Source organism: Crinia signifera, chromosome 4, assembly GCF_055691185.1.
Source record: "Crinia signifera chromosome 4, ASM5569118v1, whole genome shotgun sequence".
NCBI lineage: Eukaryota > Metazoa > Chordata > Amphibia > Anura > Myobatrachidae > Crinia > Crinia signifera.
Genome location: NC_139220.1, coordinates 324,484,319 through 324,504,074, shown reverse-complemented (window position 1 = coordinate 324,504,074; position 19,756 = coordinate 324,484,319). Strand labels below are relative to the sequence as shown.

General features: G+C 45.4%; 2 protein-coding genes across 2 annotated transcripts; both read left to right on the top strand.

Moving 5' to 3' along the window:
- The first annotated feature begins 405 nt into the window (after window positions 1-405).
- On the top strand, window positions 406-1,461 carry LOC146073396 (olfactory receptor 6F1-like). Its single transcript, XM_083180573.1, has one exon. It carries the CDS (start codon window positions 502-504, stop codon window positions 1,459-1,461), a length of 960 nt encoding a protein of 319 aa, XP_083036699.1. The 5' UTR covers window positions 406-501.
- Window positions 1,462-15,530: 14,069 nt separating this feature from the next.
- Window positions 15,531-16,448, top strand: LOC146073395 (olfactory receptor 11A1-like). Its single transcript, XM_083180572.1, has one exon. It carries the CDS (start codon window positions 15,531-15,533, stop codon window positions 16,446-16,448), a length of 918 nt encoding a protein of 305 aa, XP_083036698.1.
- The last annotated feature ends 3,308 nt before the right edge of the window (window positions 16,449-19,756 follow it).

The window sequence follows — 19,756 nt, the reverse complement described above, 5'->3', positions numbered from 1 at the left end:
GGCTGGCAGTGGATTCGCCAGCTGCCGGAAAGGGATGCATGCGCACGAAACGCAGCTGCATCCCCTTCAACCAGAGCTCCCCCCGGGTCCCCGCTGCTTCGTTGCCACCCCCCATCATTTTTTTAATCCACTAATCTGTAACAAGGAGCCTGATTTAGATCTGTTCACTAGGCTGCGTATATTTGCAACCTAGCGAACAGATAAACTCTGCCCACCGAACACCTTATCCCCCACCACCCGAAGTCCGCTCTCTAGCATGCGAGTCGTTTGCCTACACAGCCACTCGCATACGGCCGAATGGAAGATAAACCATTTGAATGATTTTTCATCTATTCGCTATTAATAGTTAGTCAAAACTTACTTTTATTTTGGACGGGGATGGCTGAATTTGGGGTGGATGCCGACGTTACGCGTCATCCGCCCCATGGTCTGAATCAGCATCATGGTTTGTTCTACATCCAATAAAAATGAACTCTTTAGTCTGGGATATAATTACTTAATATGTGTTTGGTCTGCCAACAGATAATGTCTACACACAACCACACCATAGTGAGAGAATTCTTCCTCATCGGGTTCCAGGATCTTCAAGAATACAAGATAATACTCTTCCTATGCATCCTTATAATGTACATCCTGACCATAAGTGGAAACCTTCTCATTGTCATTTTGGTGTCCACCAGTCACCTGGCACAGTCCCCCATGTACTTCTTCCTCTGCCACCTCTCTGTGTGTGACTTTCTCTTCTCTACCAATATTGTCCCCAAGATGATGGACGTTACTCTGGCAGGAGGTAGCACCATCTCGTTCTCTGGCTGTATTGTCCAATTCTATGTTTTTGCTTCTTGCACGGCCACAGAATGCTATCTCCTCACGGTCATGTCCTTTGACCGGTTTTTGGCCATATGCGTTCCATTGCGTTATGCCTCTGTTATGGATCCTAAGCTTCGTCTCCATCTGGTGACCTGGTCATGGTTACTCGGGTTCCTCTCTGTGCTGATCACCATCTTCCTGATCTGCCGGCTACAATTCTGCAATGACATGGATATAGACCACTTCTACTGTGACTACCTCCCGATGCTGGATCTCTCCTGCTCTGACACATCCCCTGTTGAGATAGAAATATTCTTCTTTACAAATGTCATAGTTCTCATCCCATTTCTGTCTGTTGTAGGCAGCTATATCGCCATCTTTGTCACCATCATGGGGATCTCATCCACCACCGGCAGACGGAAGACCTTTTCCACCTGTAGCTCTCACCTGACCATCGTATGCTCCTACTATGGGTCTCTGCTCAGTATTTATTTTATTCCATCTGGAGTACACTCACATAATATTAACAAGTCTTTGTCTCTTTTGTACACTTTGGGAACCCCATTGTTAAATCCTTTTATATATTGTCTCCGGAATGAAGACATACGTAAGCAGCTTTACAAATTATTATTGTTTTTCTTTGAAGATTAAAAGGACACTATGGGGTAAATTTACTAAGATGATAGTTCTATTGAAGATGGGATGTTGCCCATAGTAACCATCCAGATTCCATCTCTTTTCTCCTAGAAGGTGCTAAATAAATAAGAAGTCAAATCTGATAGGTTGCTATGGGAAACTTCCCATCTCCAATAGATCTCCCATCTAATTTTCTAATAGTGGATTTTTGCTGCTGGAATCTTTTACTTTGCATTTTTACCTATATAGATAATTTGAGATCACATCTGGTTCTCATAAAACCTTTTCTGTAACCACTTTTTGGTCATCTGAGATGGGAAGAAATGTGCTCTGACTTTTTGGGACAAGCAAAGGACCTTCTATATTAAAGAACATTTCTGCAGCTGGAACAGAAAGAACTTCATTGTACCACATGTCTATTCACTGAGTCACCCCAGTTCAATTTCTCAGATTCTGTCCCACTGTCCATCCCGTACACTCTCCTATCCCCCTCTCTACTCTCCTACTCTTCCCTCCACTCTCCTTAACTCCATTCCTCTGCCTACTCTACTTTTCTGTCCTCCCATTCACTCTCCTGCCACCCCCTCAACTCTCCTCTCCCCCGCCCTCTCCTGTATTCTTTCCCCCTCAACACTCTCCTGCCCTTTCCTCTATTATTCTGTCTTTCCCTTCACTCTCCTGCCATCCCCTCATCTCTCCTGCCCCCTCTCCACACTCATGTCCTCCATTCCCCTTTTGAATTGTGCTGCAGGCCCTCTTCTGGAGGCACCACTGGTCTTGAATGAATCTCTTTTTATTAACTATGACTTCTTGCTTCTGTGTATTTGAGATGAAGTCATTGAGAAAGTCTGGTCCCCTCACCTCCCTCCCTGACCTTATGTCTTCCCATCTTCTCTGCTTACTCTCTACTGTTGCCTGTTCCCATATAGCCCATCTCTCACTCTCCCCCTCTCATCAGGTTCTGTCTCCTCTGCATAAAGCATTCGATTTTCTCTACCGCCCCCACACTTGATCCTTACACTGGCTTTCTACAACCATATACCATCTTTCTTTACTATCTTTACTCCCACTGCACTCTAGATCCTTTCCAGTCCAGTTTTTGTCCTCTCTTCTCAACATAAACTGTCCTCACCAAAGTCAGCAATGGCGTTCTTGCTGCCAGATCAAAGGTTCACTACTCTCTGCTCATTCTCATTGACCTGTCTGCTCTTTCTACCTTATGATTATTCTTTCTCCCTCTCACGACTACAGTTTTTCCTCTAGGTTCTGTTCTCTGGCCTTTCCCATTTTCCCTTTATACTTTTCAAACCTTATATTTCCACAGGCATGAAACTTCCAACTTAAAAAGATCTCCAGGATCAGACTCTTTCTCATCCTGGAGGCAACTACTGTAAGACCCTCATCCCCTCTTTGGTTATCTTCTCACTGGACAACTGTAGACTACCATTATCAGATCTCTCTGTGTCCCACCTTTCTTCTCTCCAGTGTGTCCTCAATACTGGCTCATATTCCTCTCCAATTGTCATATTTCTGTCTCGACCTCTCTATGTGTGTGGTTAAGACCACACTTCTTCATCAAAGCCTTCCTACTCTCATCCTAACCCCAGATCCATGCTCCTTGTTTACTGACTCTCCCCACTGTATCACCCTTGTCTGTCTGCCCTTCCTCTTTAGAGAGTAAGCTCTCTTGAATAGGAACCTTGATCCTCATGTAATTTTACTTCCCTCACGTACAGCACATCATCATCTCCTCCCCACTGCCTTCACCCAACCCTTGGCTTCTGCCACCCTGCTGCATAGTTGTGTATTCGGACTGCGAATGCAGCAATGTGTATAAACCATTTACTAGTGCAGCAATGGTTTATACTGTTACTCACTTGTTATTGTTTTGTTCATACCATTTTTGGACATAGTGAGCAACTGCAGACCCCTTGTGGCGCCATTTAAGTAAAGCAGAATAATATTTGACCAGGCCTGACTCCCGACCTCATAATTGGGTGGTCATTTGATGACATTCCCTATCTCTATCTCCCAGGAAACACTGAGCGTCTCCATGTGCGAGCCCCCTGTCCAACCACTGCCCCCCCCCTATACGAATGCCTCGGCGACGAGGAAGGTGGCCAAGTGGACATTCGTACAACGGCCCTGCACAAGCGGATATTCAACTACAGTATATGCATTTGTCCCCGGCACAAATACGCTGACTAGCAATCCTTACTGAATCAGGCCCTTCATGCATCCGTATTGTCCCATCGCAGCCGATGATTACAGTATCTGTGCCAGGAATGTATTTTCCTGCTGTAACAAGTTTAGAAGAGTTTTGCTACTTCATAAATGTTTGCAGAATGTTTGCTGCATAATAAGGTTCCTGGGAGTAGAATGGGATCACTAGAGGATTGCAGAGCAATTAGGACTCACACGGGTCCTCTCTCTGCCTGTATATATGGCTCACTGTGATACGGAGACATACACTGCTGTGCTGAGCTGTGCTGTACTGTACTGTACCTACAGCAGCAGGTAAGTGACTGTATTCCCCACTAGTACACGGGTCCTCTCTCTGCCTGTATATATGGCTCACTGTGATACAGAGACATACACTGCTGTGCTGAGCTGGGCTGTACTGTACCTACAGCAGCAGGTAAGTGACTGTATCCCCCACTAGTACACGGGTCCTCCCTCTGCCTGTATATATGGCTCACTGTGATACGGAGACATACACTGCTGTGCTGAGCTGTACTGTACTGTACCTACAGCAGCAGGTAAGTGACTGTATTCCCCACTAGTACACGGGTCCTCTCTCTGCCTGTATATATGGCTCACTCTGATACGGAGACATACACTGCTGTGCTGTGCTGTACTGTACCTACAGCAGCAGGTAAGTGACTGTATCCCCCACTAGTACACGGGTCCTCTCTCTGCCTGTATATATGGCTCACTGTGATACGGAGACATACACTGCTGTGCTGAGCTGGGCTGTACTGTACCTACAGCAGCAGGTAAGTGACTGTATCCCCCACTAGTACACGGGTCCTCTCTCTGCCTGTATATATGGCTCACTCTGATACAGAGACATACACTGCTGTGCTGAGCTGGGCTGTACTGTACCTACAGCAGCAGGTTAGTGACTGTATCCCCCACTAGTACAAGGGTCCTCCCTCTGCCTGTATATATGGCTCACTCTGATACAGAGACATACACTGCTGTGCTGAGCTGTACTGCGCTGTACCTACAGCAGCAGGTAAGTGACTGTATCCCCACTAGTACACGGGTCCTCTCTCTGCCTGTATATATGGCTCACTGTGATACGGAGACATACACTGCTGTGCTGAGCTGTGCTGTACTGTACCTACAGCAGCAGGTAAGTGACTGTTTCCCCCACTAGTACATGGGTCCTCTCTCTGCCTGTATATATGGCTCACTCTGATACAGAGACATACACTGCTGTGCTGAGCTGGGCTGTACTGTACCTACAGCAGCAGGTAAGTGACTGTATCCCCCACTAGTACACGGGTCCTCTCTCTGCCTGTATATATGGCTCACTGTGATACAGAGACATACACTGCTGTGCTGAGCTGTGCTGTACTGTACCTACAGCAGCAGGTAAGTGACTGTTTCCCCCACTAGTACACGGGTCCTCTCTCTGCCTGTATATATGGCTCACTGTGATACAGAGACATACACTGCTGGGCTGAGCTGTGCTGTACTGTACCTACAGCAGCAGGTAAGTGACTGTTTCCCCCACTAGTACACGGGTCCTCTCTCTGCCTGTATATATGGCTCACTCTGATACAGAGACATACACTGCTGTGCTGAGCTGTACTGTACTGTACCTACAGCAGCAGGTAAGTGACTGTATCCCCCACTAGTACACGGGTCCTCTCTCTGCCTGTATATATGGCTCACTGTGATACGGAGACATACACTGCTGTGCTGAGCTGTGCTGTACTGTACCTACAGCAGCAGGTAAGTGACTGTTTCCCCCACTAGTACACGGGTCCTCTCTCTGCCTGTATATATGGCTCACTCTGATACAGAGACATACACTGCTGTGCTGAGCTGTGCTGTACTGTACCTACAGCAGCAGGTAAGTGACTGTTTCCCCCACTAGTACACGGGTCCTCTCTCTGCCTGTATATATGGCTCACTGTGATACGGAGACATACACTGCTGTGCTGAGCTGGGCTGTACTGTACCTACAGCAGCAGGTAAGTGACTGTATTCCCCACTAGTACACGGGTCCTCTCTCTGCCTGTATATATGGCTGACTGTGATACGGAGACATACACTGCTGTGCTGAGCTGTGCTGTACTGTACCTACAGCAGCAGGTAAGTGACTGTTTCCCCCACTAGTACACGGGTCCTCTCTCTGCCTGTATATATGGCTCACTGTGATACGGAGACATACACTGCTGTGCTGAGCTGGGCTGTACTGTACCTACAGCAGCAGGTAAGTGACTGTATCCCCCACTAGTACACGGGTCCTCTCTCTGCCTGTATATATGGCTGACTGTGATACGGAGACATACACTGCTGTGCTGAGCTGTGCTGTACTGTACCTACAGCAGCAGGTAAGTGACTGTTTCCCCCACTAGTACACGGGTCCTCTCTCTGCCTGTATATATGGCTCACTGTGATACGGAGACATACACTGCTGTGCTGAGCTGGGCTGTACTGTTCCTACAGCAGCAGGTAAGTGACTGTATTCCCCACTAGTACACGGGTCCTCTCTCTGCCTGTATATATGGCTGACTGTGATACGGAGACATACACTGCTGTGCTGAGCTGTGCTGTACTGTACCTACAGCAGCAGGTAAGTGACTGTTTCCCCCACTAGTACACGGGTCCTCTCTCTGCCTGTATATATGGCTCACTGTGATACGGAGACATACACTGCTGTGCTGAGCTGGGCTGTACTGTACCTACAGCAGCAGGTAAGTGACTGTATTCCCCACTAGTACACGGGTCCTCTCTCTGCCTGTATATATGGCTCACTGTGATACGGAGACATACACTGCTGTGCTGAGCTGTACTGTACTGTACCTACAGCAGCAGGTAAGTGACTGTATCCCCACTAGTACAAACCACAAACATCTGTAGCCCTGGGCCTCTGTCACATAACCAGACAGGGTTATTCCTTATTAACAGTTTCTTATATAGCGCATACATATTCTGTAGCGCTTACAATCTATATTCCCTACCACATGTACACTCACATAGACATTCTAGGGTTAATTTGTTGAGAGCAAAGTAACCTACCAGTATATGTTGGTATTGGGGGAGGAGTACCCAGAGGAAACCCACGCAAGCATGGGGAGAGTATACAAACTCCGCACAGTTAGGGCCATGGTGGGAATCGAACCCATGACCTCAGTGCTGTGAGGCAGTAATGCTATAACCATTACACCATCCGTACTGCCCCGTATATATAACACATGGTGGGGATAGAACCCATGACCTCAGCGCTGTGAGGCAGTAAAGTAACCATTACACCGTCCGTACTGCCCCGTATATATAACACATGGTGGGGATAGAACCCATGACCTCAGTGCTGTGAGGCAGTAATGCTAACCATTACACCATCCGTACTGCCCCGTATATATAACACATGGTGGGGATAGAACCCATGACCTCAGCGCTGTGAGGCAGTAATGTAACCATTACACCATCCGTACTGCCCTGTATATATAACACATGGTGGGGATAGAACCCATGACCTCAGTGCTGTGAGGCAGTAATGTAACCATTACACCATCTGTACTGCCCCGTATATATAACACATGGTGGGGATAGAACCCATGACCTCAGTGCTGTGAGGCAGTAATGCTAACCATTACACCGTCCGTACTGCCCCGTATATATAACACATGGTGGGGATAGAACCCATGACCTCAGCGCTGTGAGGCAGTAATGCTAACCATTACACTGTCCGTACTGCCCTGTATATATAACACATGGTGGGGATAGAACCTATGGCCTCAGTGCTGTGAGGCAGTAATGTAACCATTACACCATCCGTACTGCCCCGTATATATAACACATGGTGGGAATAGAACCCATGACCTCAGTGCTGTGAGGCGGTAATGCTAACCATTACACCGTCCGTACTGCCCTGTATATATAACACATGGTGGGGATAGGATAGAACCTATGACCTCAGTGCTGTGAGGCAGTAATGCTAACCATTACACCATCCGTACTGCCTCGTATATATAACACATGGTGGGGATAGAACCCATGACCTCAGTGCTGTGAGGCAGTAATGTAACCATTACACCATACGTACTGCCCCGTATATATAACACATGGTGGGAATAGAACCCATGACCTCAGCGCTGTGAGGCAGTAATGTAACCATTACACCATCCGTACTGCCCCGTATATATAACACATGGTGGGGATAGAACCCATGACCAGGTCATTCGAGGGGAGCTTTTTGAGGGCTATCCTTGCGCTATACTCGGCGCCAACCGCACGAGTGTATTGCAATGGCTTTTTGTCACATAAACTAAAGATTACAAACGGGACAAGACAAGGCTGTCCGCTCTCTCCAGTAATCTATGTATTGGCGATCAAACCACTAGCTGAAACCATTAGGCAATCGAAAGAACTGACGGGACCGATAATAAATAAAACTCAACATAAAATATTACTATATGCAGATGATGTACTTCTCTTCCTGACAAACCCTAAGCACACCTTGACTCAACTCTGAAGCTCTTCCACTAAATCTCGAGCCTAATGATTGAGATTTTCTGAAACAAAGATACAAATTTAGATGGAAGGAGAATTCTTTGCAGTATCTGGGTGTTCAACTGGTATCTAACGAAAAGAACCTGATAGATTTTAATTATACCCCTCTTCTCCTCCAACTAAATAAAAAAATTAACAACTGGATGCAGATAGAAGTATCAGTATTGGGTAGAATCGCTATGTTAAAAATGTTCTTACTCCCCAAGGTATTATGCTTATTTCGTGCCATTCCACAAGTACTCCCCAAATACTGGGTGGCTAGATTTAATAACATATTTAACAAATATATCTGGAGGCATAAACGTGCTAAAATAGCTAAGAAATATTTAATGTTCCCGAAGGATAGAGGGGGTCTTAGTTTTCCGAATCTAGAAATATATCAATCGGCTACGTTAATTGATCAAATTAAGTCAGTGTGCGGTCCTGTGGGTAAAGACTTACGACCAGACCCAGAATCGGACAACATGCCACTAATCCCCTTCGAGCACTTACTATGGCTTCCGCCTTCAGTTGGAGGCCGGTGTAGCGAGTTATCGAAGGGTATGAGAGCCATACTCCAGAATTGGTACAAATTCTTAGGAACAATAAATCTTTTGGGGTCCCCGATAGGCCATTTACCCTTGGGTGCCCTAACAAAAATAATCCCAAATCTTAATTTGGAATTATGGGAAAAGCTTTCTATAAAAACACTTGAAGATCTGTTTGACAGTAGACTATTAATTTGTCATTTGATCAGATTAAGAATAAATATGGAGTCCCAAAATCCGACTTTTATAAATTCCTGCAGATCAGGCACTGTTTACAATTCGACATCTTTCCCTCAAGGGAACTGACATCACTCCCTATAGAATACGTACATCATATCTATGGGTTGAAAAAGAGGGGAGGAATTACCTTTTGGTATAGAATCTTAACACAAGAAAATGAAGAGTACAAGACAAAAACTGTATGGCAGCAGAAGTGGGAAAAATAGTTAAACTTTGAATGGGACATTTCGCAATGGTCACAATTATTTAATACAGTCAATCATATGTCCAAATCCATATTGCATATTGAAAGGTACTTTTTCTATCAAACTTATTATACCCCAGCTAAAATCAATGGTTTTTCCCCGGATCACCTAGATAGGTGCTGGAGATGTGGGGAAAGAGCAGATATAAAGCATATCTTTTGGTCTTGTGCGCAATTAGAGGGCTTTTGGGCTGAAATTAAAATATTGCTTGCTGAGAGTCTGGGCCTGGCAGTACAATTAACACCACATTTGATATTATTACATATCTTTCCATTCAGTTTAACCTCCTCGAAGAAATACCTTTTAAACCAAATAATCTCTGCAACAATCGCTACCATTGCCCAACTATGGAAACAAGAACAGGCTCCATCATCTCAGAAAGTAATAAATAAGATCGAATACAGCTACAAGATGGAAACCTTGGGGAAAAATCATAGCGATAGGAATGTAAAACTATGGACAGATTGGGAAGCCTTTCGGAAGAGAACATCAGAAGGGAATCCCGTAATACGATGTATAGAAGAGCGCTAGGGGTAGAAACGCCCATATTGTTGCATATCTATTTATATTTACTTATGAAAGTAGTAAAAGGAAATCGGAAATTTATGTGGAAGATCAATAACTAAGAGAATATAAGCAAGCCCCACTGTCAATAATATTTGTAGTTTGTATAAGTGTATAAGTGTTGTAAAATTGTTTGTATGTGTTAATGTCCCTGTGTTGGACGTTATGTAATGTACTTTTCTTGGACGTCCTTGGTGTTGTTAGTATTTTTTTAAAATGCAAATAAAAATTTATAAAAAAAAAAAAAAAAAAAAGAAAGAGGCCCAGAAGGCTTGCCAGAACCTGAAGGTATACAGGACTACTCTATCCGACACAATATTTTAAGGAAATCCATGGAGCATGAAGATATCCTTGATAAAAATCTCAGCCAATTTGGGAGCTGAAGGAAGGTCTTTTAAAGGAATAAAGGCCCTTATTCTGATCGGTGCGGATATTCCCGCTTGCGTACGGGCCGCCGATGTTTATCGTCTGCGCATGTGCAGAGGTCACTCTGCGCATGTGCAGGCGATTTCGCCGCATGGATTCTTTATACGCCGCACAGGGGGCGTAGAGGGGCGTGAGGGGCTACTTATCCTCATTACCCTATGCATACGCCCCGCGTTTCATGGGCGTTCCCATGCAAACGCGGGGCGTATGCATGGTAATGAGGCCGTGACGCGTGGGTACGGGGCGGGCATATGACATCGCCGGATGTCAGCTGCCCGCCCCCATACAAGATTTCACACGGACAAGTGTCCGTGTGGTCTTGTGTTGCGGGACCTGGTGGAGCGTGCGGCCCTGCATTCGATGTTCGGCGACCATCGAATGCAGGGGCTGCTCCCACCATGGAGGAGGCGTATCCCCGTCCACAATCATGCGGACCGCCACATATCCGCATACGGACGGAGGTGGCGATCCGTATGGAAGGCGGGGATTCGCCAAGACGGACATCACCGCATATTTCTGATCGGGCCGCACCGATCAGAATAAGGGCCAAAGTGAGCTGCTTCAGAAACAGCCACCACCCGAATCGTGTTACATCCGTCACTGGTAGGAAGCTCGGTTATGAAGTCCATGTAAATGTTAGTCCATGGCCGTCTCGGGATTGGAAGAGGTTGAAGTAACCCTGCCGGGGCTTGCGATGTCACAAGCTGCCACGCAGTTCTTGACATCCCTTCTAACAGAAGACCACCAGTAATTGCAACATATTAGAGTCTTGTTGACCCCTACATGCCCAGAGAATAAAGATAAATTAAACCATTCCATTCGTTTTTTCATAATTTTAAAGAATTTGGATTTTCTTGGATGCAATAAAACATGAAGATTTCAGCGTGGGTTTTTGTTCATCTAATTCTTCTGAAGAAGATCAGGGCCGGCTCTACCACTAGGCAGCTTTAGGCAGCTGCCTAGGGCGCCGGCATCTTGGGGGCGCCACCAAGTTTGCCTATCAAAAAATCAAAGATGTCTGTGAGGATCCTTGTACTTAATGCAGGTGGTTGCTGTGGAACCTCTACGACCTCACCTCCATACTTTCCCTTGAGGCAAACTTCCCTATTTTGCTGCCCTCTCTTCCTGTAGTCTGTTGTGGGTGGCAAAGGGGAGGGTGCTGGGGGCCTCCAGAGAAAGCAGGGGGTCTTGCCCACCTACCTGAAGGCCTGGGGGGACCACTCAATTTTGGGAGGCTCCCTGCCATTCCAGAATGTTAGGCAAGTATGTATTAAGGGATTGGAAAATCGATATTGGTGGCGGCAGTATGGAGGGGGGGTGGTGGTGGCAGTAGGTTGAAGTTTTGCCTAGGGTGCTGAGAAGCCTTACACCGGCCCTGAAGAAGATGCTTAAAACCCAGAGAGAGTGCATCAGCCATAACATTCTGGTCACCTGAGCGCTAAGTTAGGATAAAATTAAAACGATCAAAGAGTAAGGACACCCTTGCTTGTCGATAATTTAGACAATGGGCTGTCTTCAGATACAGTAAATTCCTGTAATCCATATAGATGGATAATGGAAATTTTGCTCCTTCTAATAAATGTTGCCATTCCTGTTATGCCAGTTTGATGGCCAACAACTCATTATCCCCTACCACATAATTTCATTCAGGTGATTGGAATTTCTTATAAAAAAAACAAGCATACCACTTGTTAGCGGAATCCTTCTGGGAAAGAACTGCACCGACTCGGACCGAAGAAGTATCTACCTCCAGAAAAAATGGCTTGCCTGGATCAGGACATCTCAGGATTGGGGCGGAGAAAAAAAGTTGTTTGAGAAGAGAAAAGGCTTGCTTAGCCTCAGGAGGCCATTCCTTGGTATATTTTTCCTTTACAGGTGTGCTTGGCTATAGGAGCCACTACTGATGAATAATTCTTGATTAATTGTCTGTAAAAGTAGCAGAATCGTAAAAACTACTGAATGGGTTTTAGCCCTACTGGTTGGGGCCAAATGGTTATGGCAAAAAGTTTTTGTGGGTCCATACGCAGCTCAGTGTCCGTGACAATAAATCCGAAGAACGGCATTTCACGTTGCTCGAAAGAACACTTCTCCATTTTGCAATATAGTTTATTTTTCTGAAGACAAGACAACACTTTCTGGACATGGAGATGATGTTTCTGGAAGATTTCTGGAAAAATTAAGATATCGTCCAAATAAACTACAACAAACGTATTTAAAAGATCTTGAAAAATATAATTCATATATCTCTGAAAGACTGCGTTGCTCAGGCCAAAGGGCATCACGAGGTACTCAAAGTGCCCATCCTGAGTGTTAAATGCTGTCTCCCACTCATCGCCCGCTTAAATTTGAATTAAATGATATGCTCCATAAAGGTCCAATTTAGTAAAGACTTGTGCTCCCTCTATCCTTTCATAGAGCTCCGAGATCAGTGGAAGAGGGAACCGGTCTTTAAATGTAACCACATTTAGCCCCTGTAATTGATACAGGGTCTGAGACAACCATTCTTCTTTAAAACAACAGGCCTGCACCTGCTGGAGATTTGGACTCTCTAATAAAGGCTCTTTCTAAATTGGCCTTGATATTCCCCAAGACACCCTGGACTTCAGTCAAGGATAATGGAAACACCCTACCTCAAGGAGGTGTCTTCCCGGGTACCAAATCAATGGTACAGTCCCATTCCCTCTGGGCTGATAGCCTCTCTGCTTCCTTTTGACTTAATACATTATCAGCATAGGCTTGATAGGGCAAAAGGAGCGAAGAGCTGGGAGACAAACTGTCTGAGGATATCGTGCAATGGAGTCATTCAACTTTGGCGAGGCACCGACTATGGCAATCTGAACCCTAGACTAAAACCTGTGGCTTCCTCCAGTCTAACGTGGGTGAGTGCAACAAAAGCTATGGCAACCCTAGGATATTGGGATTTTCTGCTGATGGAAGAACAAGGAAAGGAATAACTTCTTTGTGGAGCCCTCCTACTTGCATGGAGGCTGGTATTGTGTAAGATTGTATGCTAGAGAATGGTAATTTGCTCCCATCCACCCCATCCAGGGGTGGATGGGAGCACTTGACACTGAATTCCTAAGCGCTGCACTGTCTGTGCTGTAATGAAATTGCCATCGACACCAGAATCCAAGAAGGCCTTGATAAAAATGGGAGGTCAATGTGAAAGAAGTGTTACATCAATTGTGTCTGATAATGTACCTAAGCTAACCACCCCATGATCAGTTAGGCCTTGTCATTTCCAAGACATATCAGACAAAAAGAAAGGAGGTCCACCACAATATAAGCACAGGTGATTTTTTAATCTTCTTCTCTCTCTCTCTCTCTCTCTACAATAGGAAGATGACATTTCTCAATTTGCATTGGCTCCTTGGCCTGCTGAGTAGAAGAATCTTGAGGAGCAGAAGAAGTACAAGGAACAGGAGGAATAAATCAAGGAGCCAGCTTGAAGCTGAATTTTCGAGATTGTTCCTTCTCTTTCTCTCTCTCTTGGTGACGCAGGTTCACTCTGGTACACATAGAAATGAGACTATCCAAGGAAGTAACCGGTTCTCCAGATGCCAACTCATCCTTGATCCTCTCCAAATGACCTTGAGTGAACGCTGCCATCAAAGACTCCAACCCACCTCTGAAGCTAAGGAAGTGTACTGACCCACAGTTTTGGTGCCTTGTCTGAGCCGAAGTATCGCTGATGCAGCTGACGTGATTCGACCGGGCTTGTCGAACACCTTCTGAAATTCACTAATGAAGTTGGCACTCTGATTGAGAATTGCATACTTTTCTCCCAGAGCGTAGAGGCCCATGCCAATGCTTGTCCGATCAATAGGGAAATGATGTAAGTGACTTTCGTCCTTTCAGATGGAAAGAAGCTGCCTGTATCTTGAACCGAATCAGGGACTTGTTCAGGAATCCTCGACATTCCTTGGGATTCCCATCAAACTTTGCTGGATTTGGAATATGGAGTGGAGTAGCTACAGCTGCTGGAGGCACTGGTGCTGGTGGAGGTGACGGTGGTGAAGCTGAAGCTGCCTCTACCCATTGCATTAAGGTCTGTGAGCAGTACATAATTTGAGCTTGGTCTTGCTCTAGCTTGTTAACTCTGGTCAGCAGGTGCTCCAGGAGCTCCTTAGGAGATGGTCCACTGGTGGGATCTATATTCCATTTAAGGCCAGAGTTTTCTGTCACAAACTGTATTACTGGACTAACAACTCGGGAATTGGCATGACCTGACAGAGGGGTGCAGAGTATAACCATGCCTGGGGTTTTCTGCCAGTGACCCCACCAATCGGGATTTTGCCTCCTGTGGCACCCAACACATCGGTCAAGGCACCCTGGTCAGGTTTCCCTTATGAGTTGGTATAAGTACTAGCGAGGTAGAATATGGAATCATGGTCCTCTAGCCGGGTCATCAACAAGCGGGCAAGTCAGGTACCAATGGGTTAAACAAAAAGGAGAGTCCAATGTCTGGCCGGGTCAAACGCAGAGGAGCATAGTTGCGGTACAGAAGTATGAAGCGTAAGGGTAGTCAAGAACAGGCTGAGGTCAGTAACCATATCAGGAACAATATAATAGCACAAGGGATGCTGGAGCAGGGTGAACCTATACTCTGTCAGGGAATACCTGCCAGAGACTTCCTTATATACACTGCAGATGCCTGATGTTTGTTAATTTTGCCTGCTTCCCCTTTAAATATCCCTTAGTGCGGTGCACACACCCCTAGGGAGTCGCGTGCCCAGAAAACCAGGAATCTGCCTGCCTCCTCCACCCACCAGGACTCCGGCACTGCAGTGAGCCGCCTGCAGCTGCCGGAGACTCCCTCTCCATATGCCACCCAGACCTCTGCACTGCTGTCTGTACTCCTGCCACTACAGTTCACACCACCAGCGCCCCTGGACCCAATAAAAAAAACCTGTGATCCAGGGGGCTGTGGCAGGTCCTCTAGCTGCCTATATAAGTGGAACTGGTTCACTTTCATATGTAGAACTATACTCCTGTGTCGAGCTGGTCTGTACTGCAGCAGCAGGTAAATGAGTATTTCCCTGCTAGGAGAAGGGCTTTCACATAAACTCTGTAGCCCTAGGCCTCCATCACAAACCGGAAATTATCCATCTTTTGGTTTCCGGACACCAATGATGGGTCAGCTGAGGGTAATTAACAGAACACTCCTAAAACCCAATGCGTTCAATTTGCATGTTATACTCATATATTATTGATATCCTTTTTTTAATTCACCAATCTGTAACAAGGTTTGTTCTATATCTATTATAAATTGACTTTTTCATCTGGGATAACTGTATAATCATGTATTATATGTATGGTCTGCCAACAGATTATGTCTGAGCACAACTACACCATAGCCAGAGACTTCTTCCTCATCGGGTTCCAGGATCTTCAAGAATACAAGATAATACTCTTCATATGTATCCTTATAATGTACATCCTGACCATAAGTGGAAACCTTCTCATTATCATTTTGGTGTCCACCAGTCATCTGGCACAGTCCCCCATGTACTTCTTCCTCTGCCACCTCTCTGTGTGTGACTTTCTCTTCTCTACCAATGTTGTCCCCAAGATGATGGACGTTACTCTGGCAGGAGGTAGCACCATCTCATTCTCTGGCTGTATTATCCAGTTCTATGTTTTTGCTTCTTGCACGGCCACAGAATGCTATCTCCTCACGGTCATGTCCTTTGACCGGTTTTTGGCCATATGTGTTCCATTGCGTTATGCCTCTGTTATGGATCCTAAGCTACGTCTCCATCTGGTGACCTGGTCATGGTTACTCGGGTTCCTCTTTGTGCTGATCACCATCTTCCTGATCTGCCAGTTACAATTCTGCAAGGACATGAATATAGACCACTTCTACTGTGACTTCCTTCCGATGCTGGAACTGTCCTGCTCAGACACTTCCGCTGTTGTGATAGAAACATTCTTTTTTGCCAATGTTATAGTCCTCTTCCCATTTCTGTCGGTTGTAGGCAGCTATATCTCCATCTTTGTCACCATCATGGGGATCTTATCCACCACCGGCAGACGGAAGACCTTTTCAACCTGCAGCTCTCACCTGACCATTGTATGCTCCTACTATGGGTCTCTGCTCAGTATTTATCTTATTCCATCTGGAGTACACTCACATAATATTAACAAGTCTTTGTCTCTTTTGTACACTTTGGGAACCCCATTGTTAAATCCTATTATATATTGTCTCCGGAATGAAGACATACGTAAGCAGCTTTACAAATTATTTTAGAAGACAGGAACTAAAAAGAACCTATATATGTCTAGTGTCTTATTGTGTGTCTCCAAAATAGAAATGTGCTCTTACCTTTTGGTACTAGCAAATGACCTACTGTATTAAAGAACATTTCTGGAGCTGGAATAAAAAGAACCTAATAAATGTATGTCTATTTACTGAGTTACGACAGTTCAATTCCCATTTCTCACATTCTTGTCCCCCATTCCACTCTCCTGCCCTCACCTCCATTCTCTTACACTGTGCTCCACTCTACTGCCCTCCTCTCCCCTCTCTTTCACTTTCCTCCACTCTCCTGACCTTAACTCCTCTGCCTTTTCCACTCTCCTGTTCCGCTCCTTATGCTCCTGTCCTCCCCTCTCTTGCCATCCCCTCCACATTCCTAACCCCCTCTCCACTCTTCTGTCCTCTATTCCCCTCCACTCTTCTGTCTCCTCCAATCTCCTGCCCTCTCCTCCATTACCCTGCCTTTCCCTCCATTTTCTTGTCCTCCCTTCCACTCTCCTGCCACCCCCCAACTCTTATGCCCCCATCTCCACTCTCCTGTCTTACCTTCCCTTCCACTCTTCTGTCCACTCTCTCCACCTTCTTGTCCTTCTCTCCATTATCCTGTCTTTCCCTCCACTCTCTTGCCCTCCCCCACCACTCTCCTGTTCTCCCCTCCACTCTCCTGTCCCCCTCTCCACTCTCGTGTCCTCCCCTCTCCTATCTTCCCCTCCACTCTCCTATCCTCCCATCCACTCTCCTTTCCTCCTCTCCACTCTCATGTCCTCCTCTCAACTCTTCTGTCCCTCTCTCCACTCTCCTATCCCCCATTCCATTTCCTCTGATTTGACAATAAGTGATGCTACTTTTGATTAGAGCATAAATTCACAATTGTAGCTCTTTAGCAAGGCTAAACAACCCATTACTGAGTAGTCTAGAAGACACATTATCATTTACATTTGAAGGTAAAATATACAGTTTGGAGGTAAATGATAGGCAGATTGGGTTCGGCAAAGGGAAATTTTGCCAGAGGGGCCGAATTTGGACCTGTGCGAACAGGTCTGAATCGCCCCAATGTGTATACAACTATAATGCCTTGTAGAAATACTCCATTCCTCTAGGGCCAATGGTAAGTTTTCCTCAGTAATTCAAATTCAATTGTTGCATGGAAAACAAAGGAAGAAATTAGTGTAATTCTGGTGGCGCTCACAGTACCAGGACCACAGGCTATACTCCGGGTATCCGCATACAATAAGTGCTTAAGTGACCAAATATAGGTGAGATGAATCATTGTGTGAAGGAACGCATTCCCAAAATATGGATATATAAATAACATGGCCTCAACAACCATTATATATATTCAGCATCCCAATTATGTTTTGGTTTAGGTTCTGTAGGTCAATTTCTTTCTCCAAATGTTTTTTGATATGGTGGTTAGTTATAATATAGCTGTAGAATTAGCTCAAATTGTTCTTTGGCTGAATTTTCGGGATTTGGTTCTGCGCTCTTACCCTCCCTTTTGACAGGAACTCTTTTGCTTCCTCCCTTGTTCTGAGTTTTTCTTACGGTATATGAGCTTCTTCTTTTTTTATGAAGGAGTCTTGACCAGTGTTGACTCCAGAGGTGGGGCCACAGCACAGACCAAAATTCAAATAGAGGAGCCACACCACCTGCCAGTGAGTCTTGTCAGTTGATGTTTGGCAGTTGGTGTAGTTCCCCTATTTAAATTTTTGGGTGTGCTGCAGCCCCTTCTGCAGAGTCACCACTGGTCTTGGATGAATCTCTTTTATCAAATATGACTTTCTTCTTGTCTGTATTTGAGATAAAATCATGGCCAAAATCTGGTCCCTCCACCTTCCTCCCCAGCTCTTGACCTTATGCCTTTCCATCTTTTCTACTCACTCTCTACTGTTGCCTATTGCCATCTAACCAATCTCTTCCCTCCCCCTCTTATCAGGTTCTGTCACCTCTGCATAATTCATGCTCTTTTCTCTCCCACATAAAAAACCCACACTTGATCCTCGTACTATGTCTAACTTAATCAACCACTCATCTACCCATGGCCTCCAAACTCCTTGAGCAGGCTGTCTACAACCAGTAACCCACCTTTCTTTACTCGCCATGCACTCTTGATCCTTTTTAGTCTGATTTTGTCCTCTCTACTCTCTAGAGGTTCACTACTCTCTGCTCATTCTCCTTGACCTTTCTGCTCCTTCTTCCTCTCTAACTATTCTTTCTCCACCTTCTCTAATGACTACAATTCCCTCAAATGTCCTCTCCTAGTAGGCATCCCCCGAGGTCCTGTTCTCTGACTTTTCCTAATTTCCCTTTATACATGCTCTTTTCAAGCCATACATTCCGACAGGCCTGAAACTTCTATCTTAGAAATATCTCCAGGTTCAGACTCTTTCTCACCCTGGAGGCAACTACTGTAAGAACTTAATCCAATCTTTGATTATCTCCTCAAAGGACAGCTGAAATCTACTATTATCAGATATCTCTTTTTCTTACCTTTCTCCTCTCCAGTCTCTCCTCAATGCTGCTGCCTGGCTCATATTCCTCTCCAAATGTATTATATCTGCCTCCCTTTCCTACACTTCCTGTCCCCTTCACAATCCACAATCCCATCAGACTTGACCTCTCTACAAAACTTCAAATGGGTTTCTAAAACCCCACTTCTTCATCAAAGCCTTCTTACTTTCATCCTAAACCCCAGATCCGTGCTTCTTGTTCACTGATTCTACCCACTGTGTCACCCCGTCTGTCTGCCCTTCCTCTTTAGACTGTAAGCTTTCTTGAATAGTAACCTTTACCCTCATGTGTTTCGGTACTTGTTTCCTAGCACAGCGCCCATTAAGCTAATTGCTTAGTGGGCTATTCTGCATAGTGAAATCGCATCGCATGGGCCATTTTAAAGCCGTGCGATGCAATGCGATTTTTTTATGTAATTTATTCACTGCTCTACAATAATATGATTGTATGACATACCAAGAGATTTTAGACACCCCCCCACACACATTATCCACGCCACCCCTCCGACATTTTCATACCCCCACTATCCACGTCGGCGTGGAGTTGATTCTATATAGTGTGGCGAGCGCAGCGAGCCACCGAGCCCGAAGCATGGCGAGCGTAGCGTAATACATTCAAAGTGGTGTGGATAGTGGGGGGGGGGGGTGCCCAAAAAACTCTTTGTATGTCATACAATCATATTATTGTAGAGCAGTGAATAAATTACACTAAAATGGCCCATGCGATGCGATTTCACTACATACGTACGTAGAAAATCTGGGCACCATGCTAGGAAACAAGTACCTGTA

Coding starts and splice junctions, on each gene's coding strand:
- LOC146073396 (XM_083180573.1), top strand. CDS start 502: ATGTGTTTGGTCTGCCAACAGATAATGTCTACACACAACCACACCATA.
- LOC146073395 (XM_083180572.1), top strand. CDS start 15,531: ATGTCTGAGCACAACTACACCATAGCCAGAGACTTCTTCCTCATCGGG.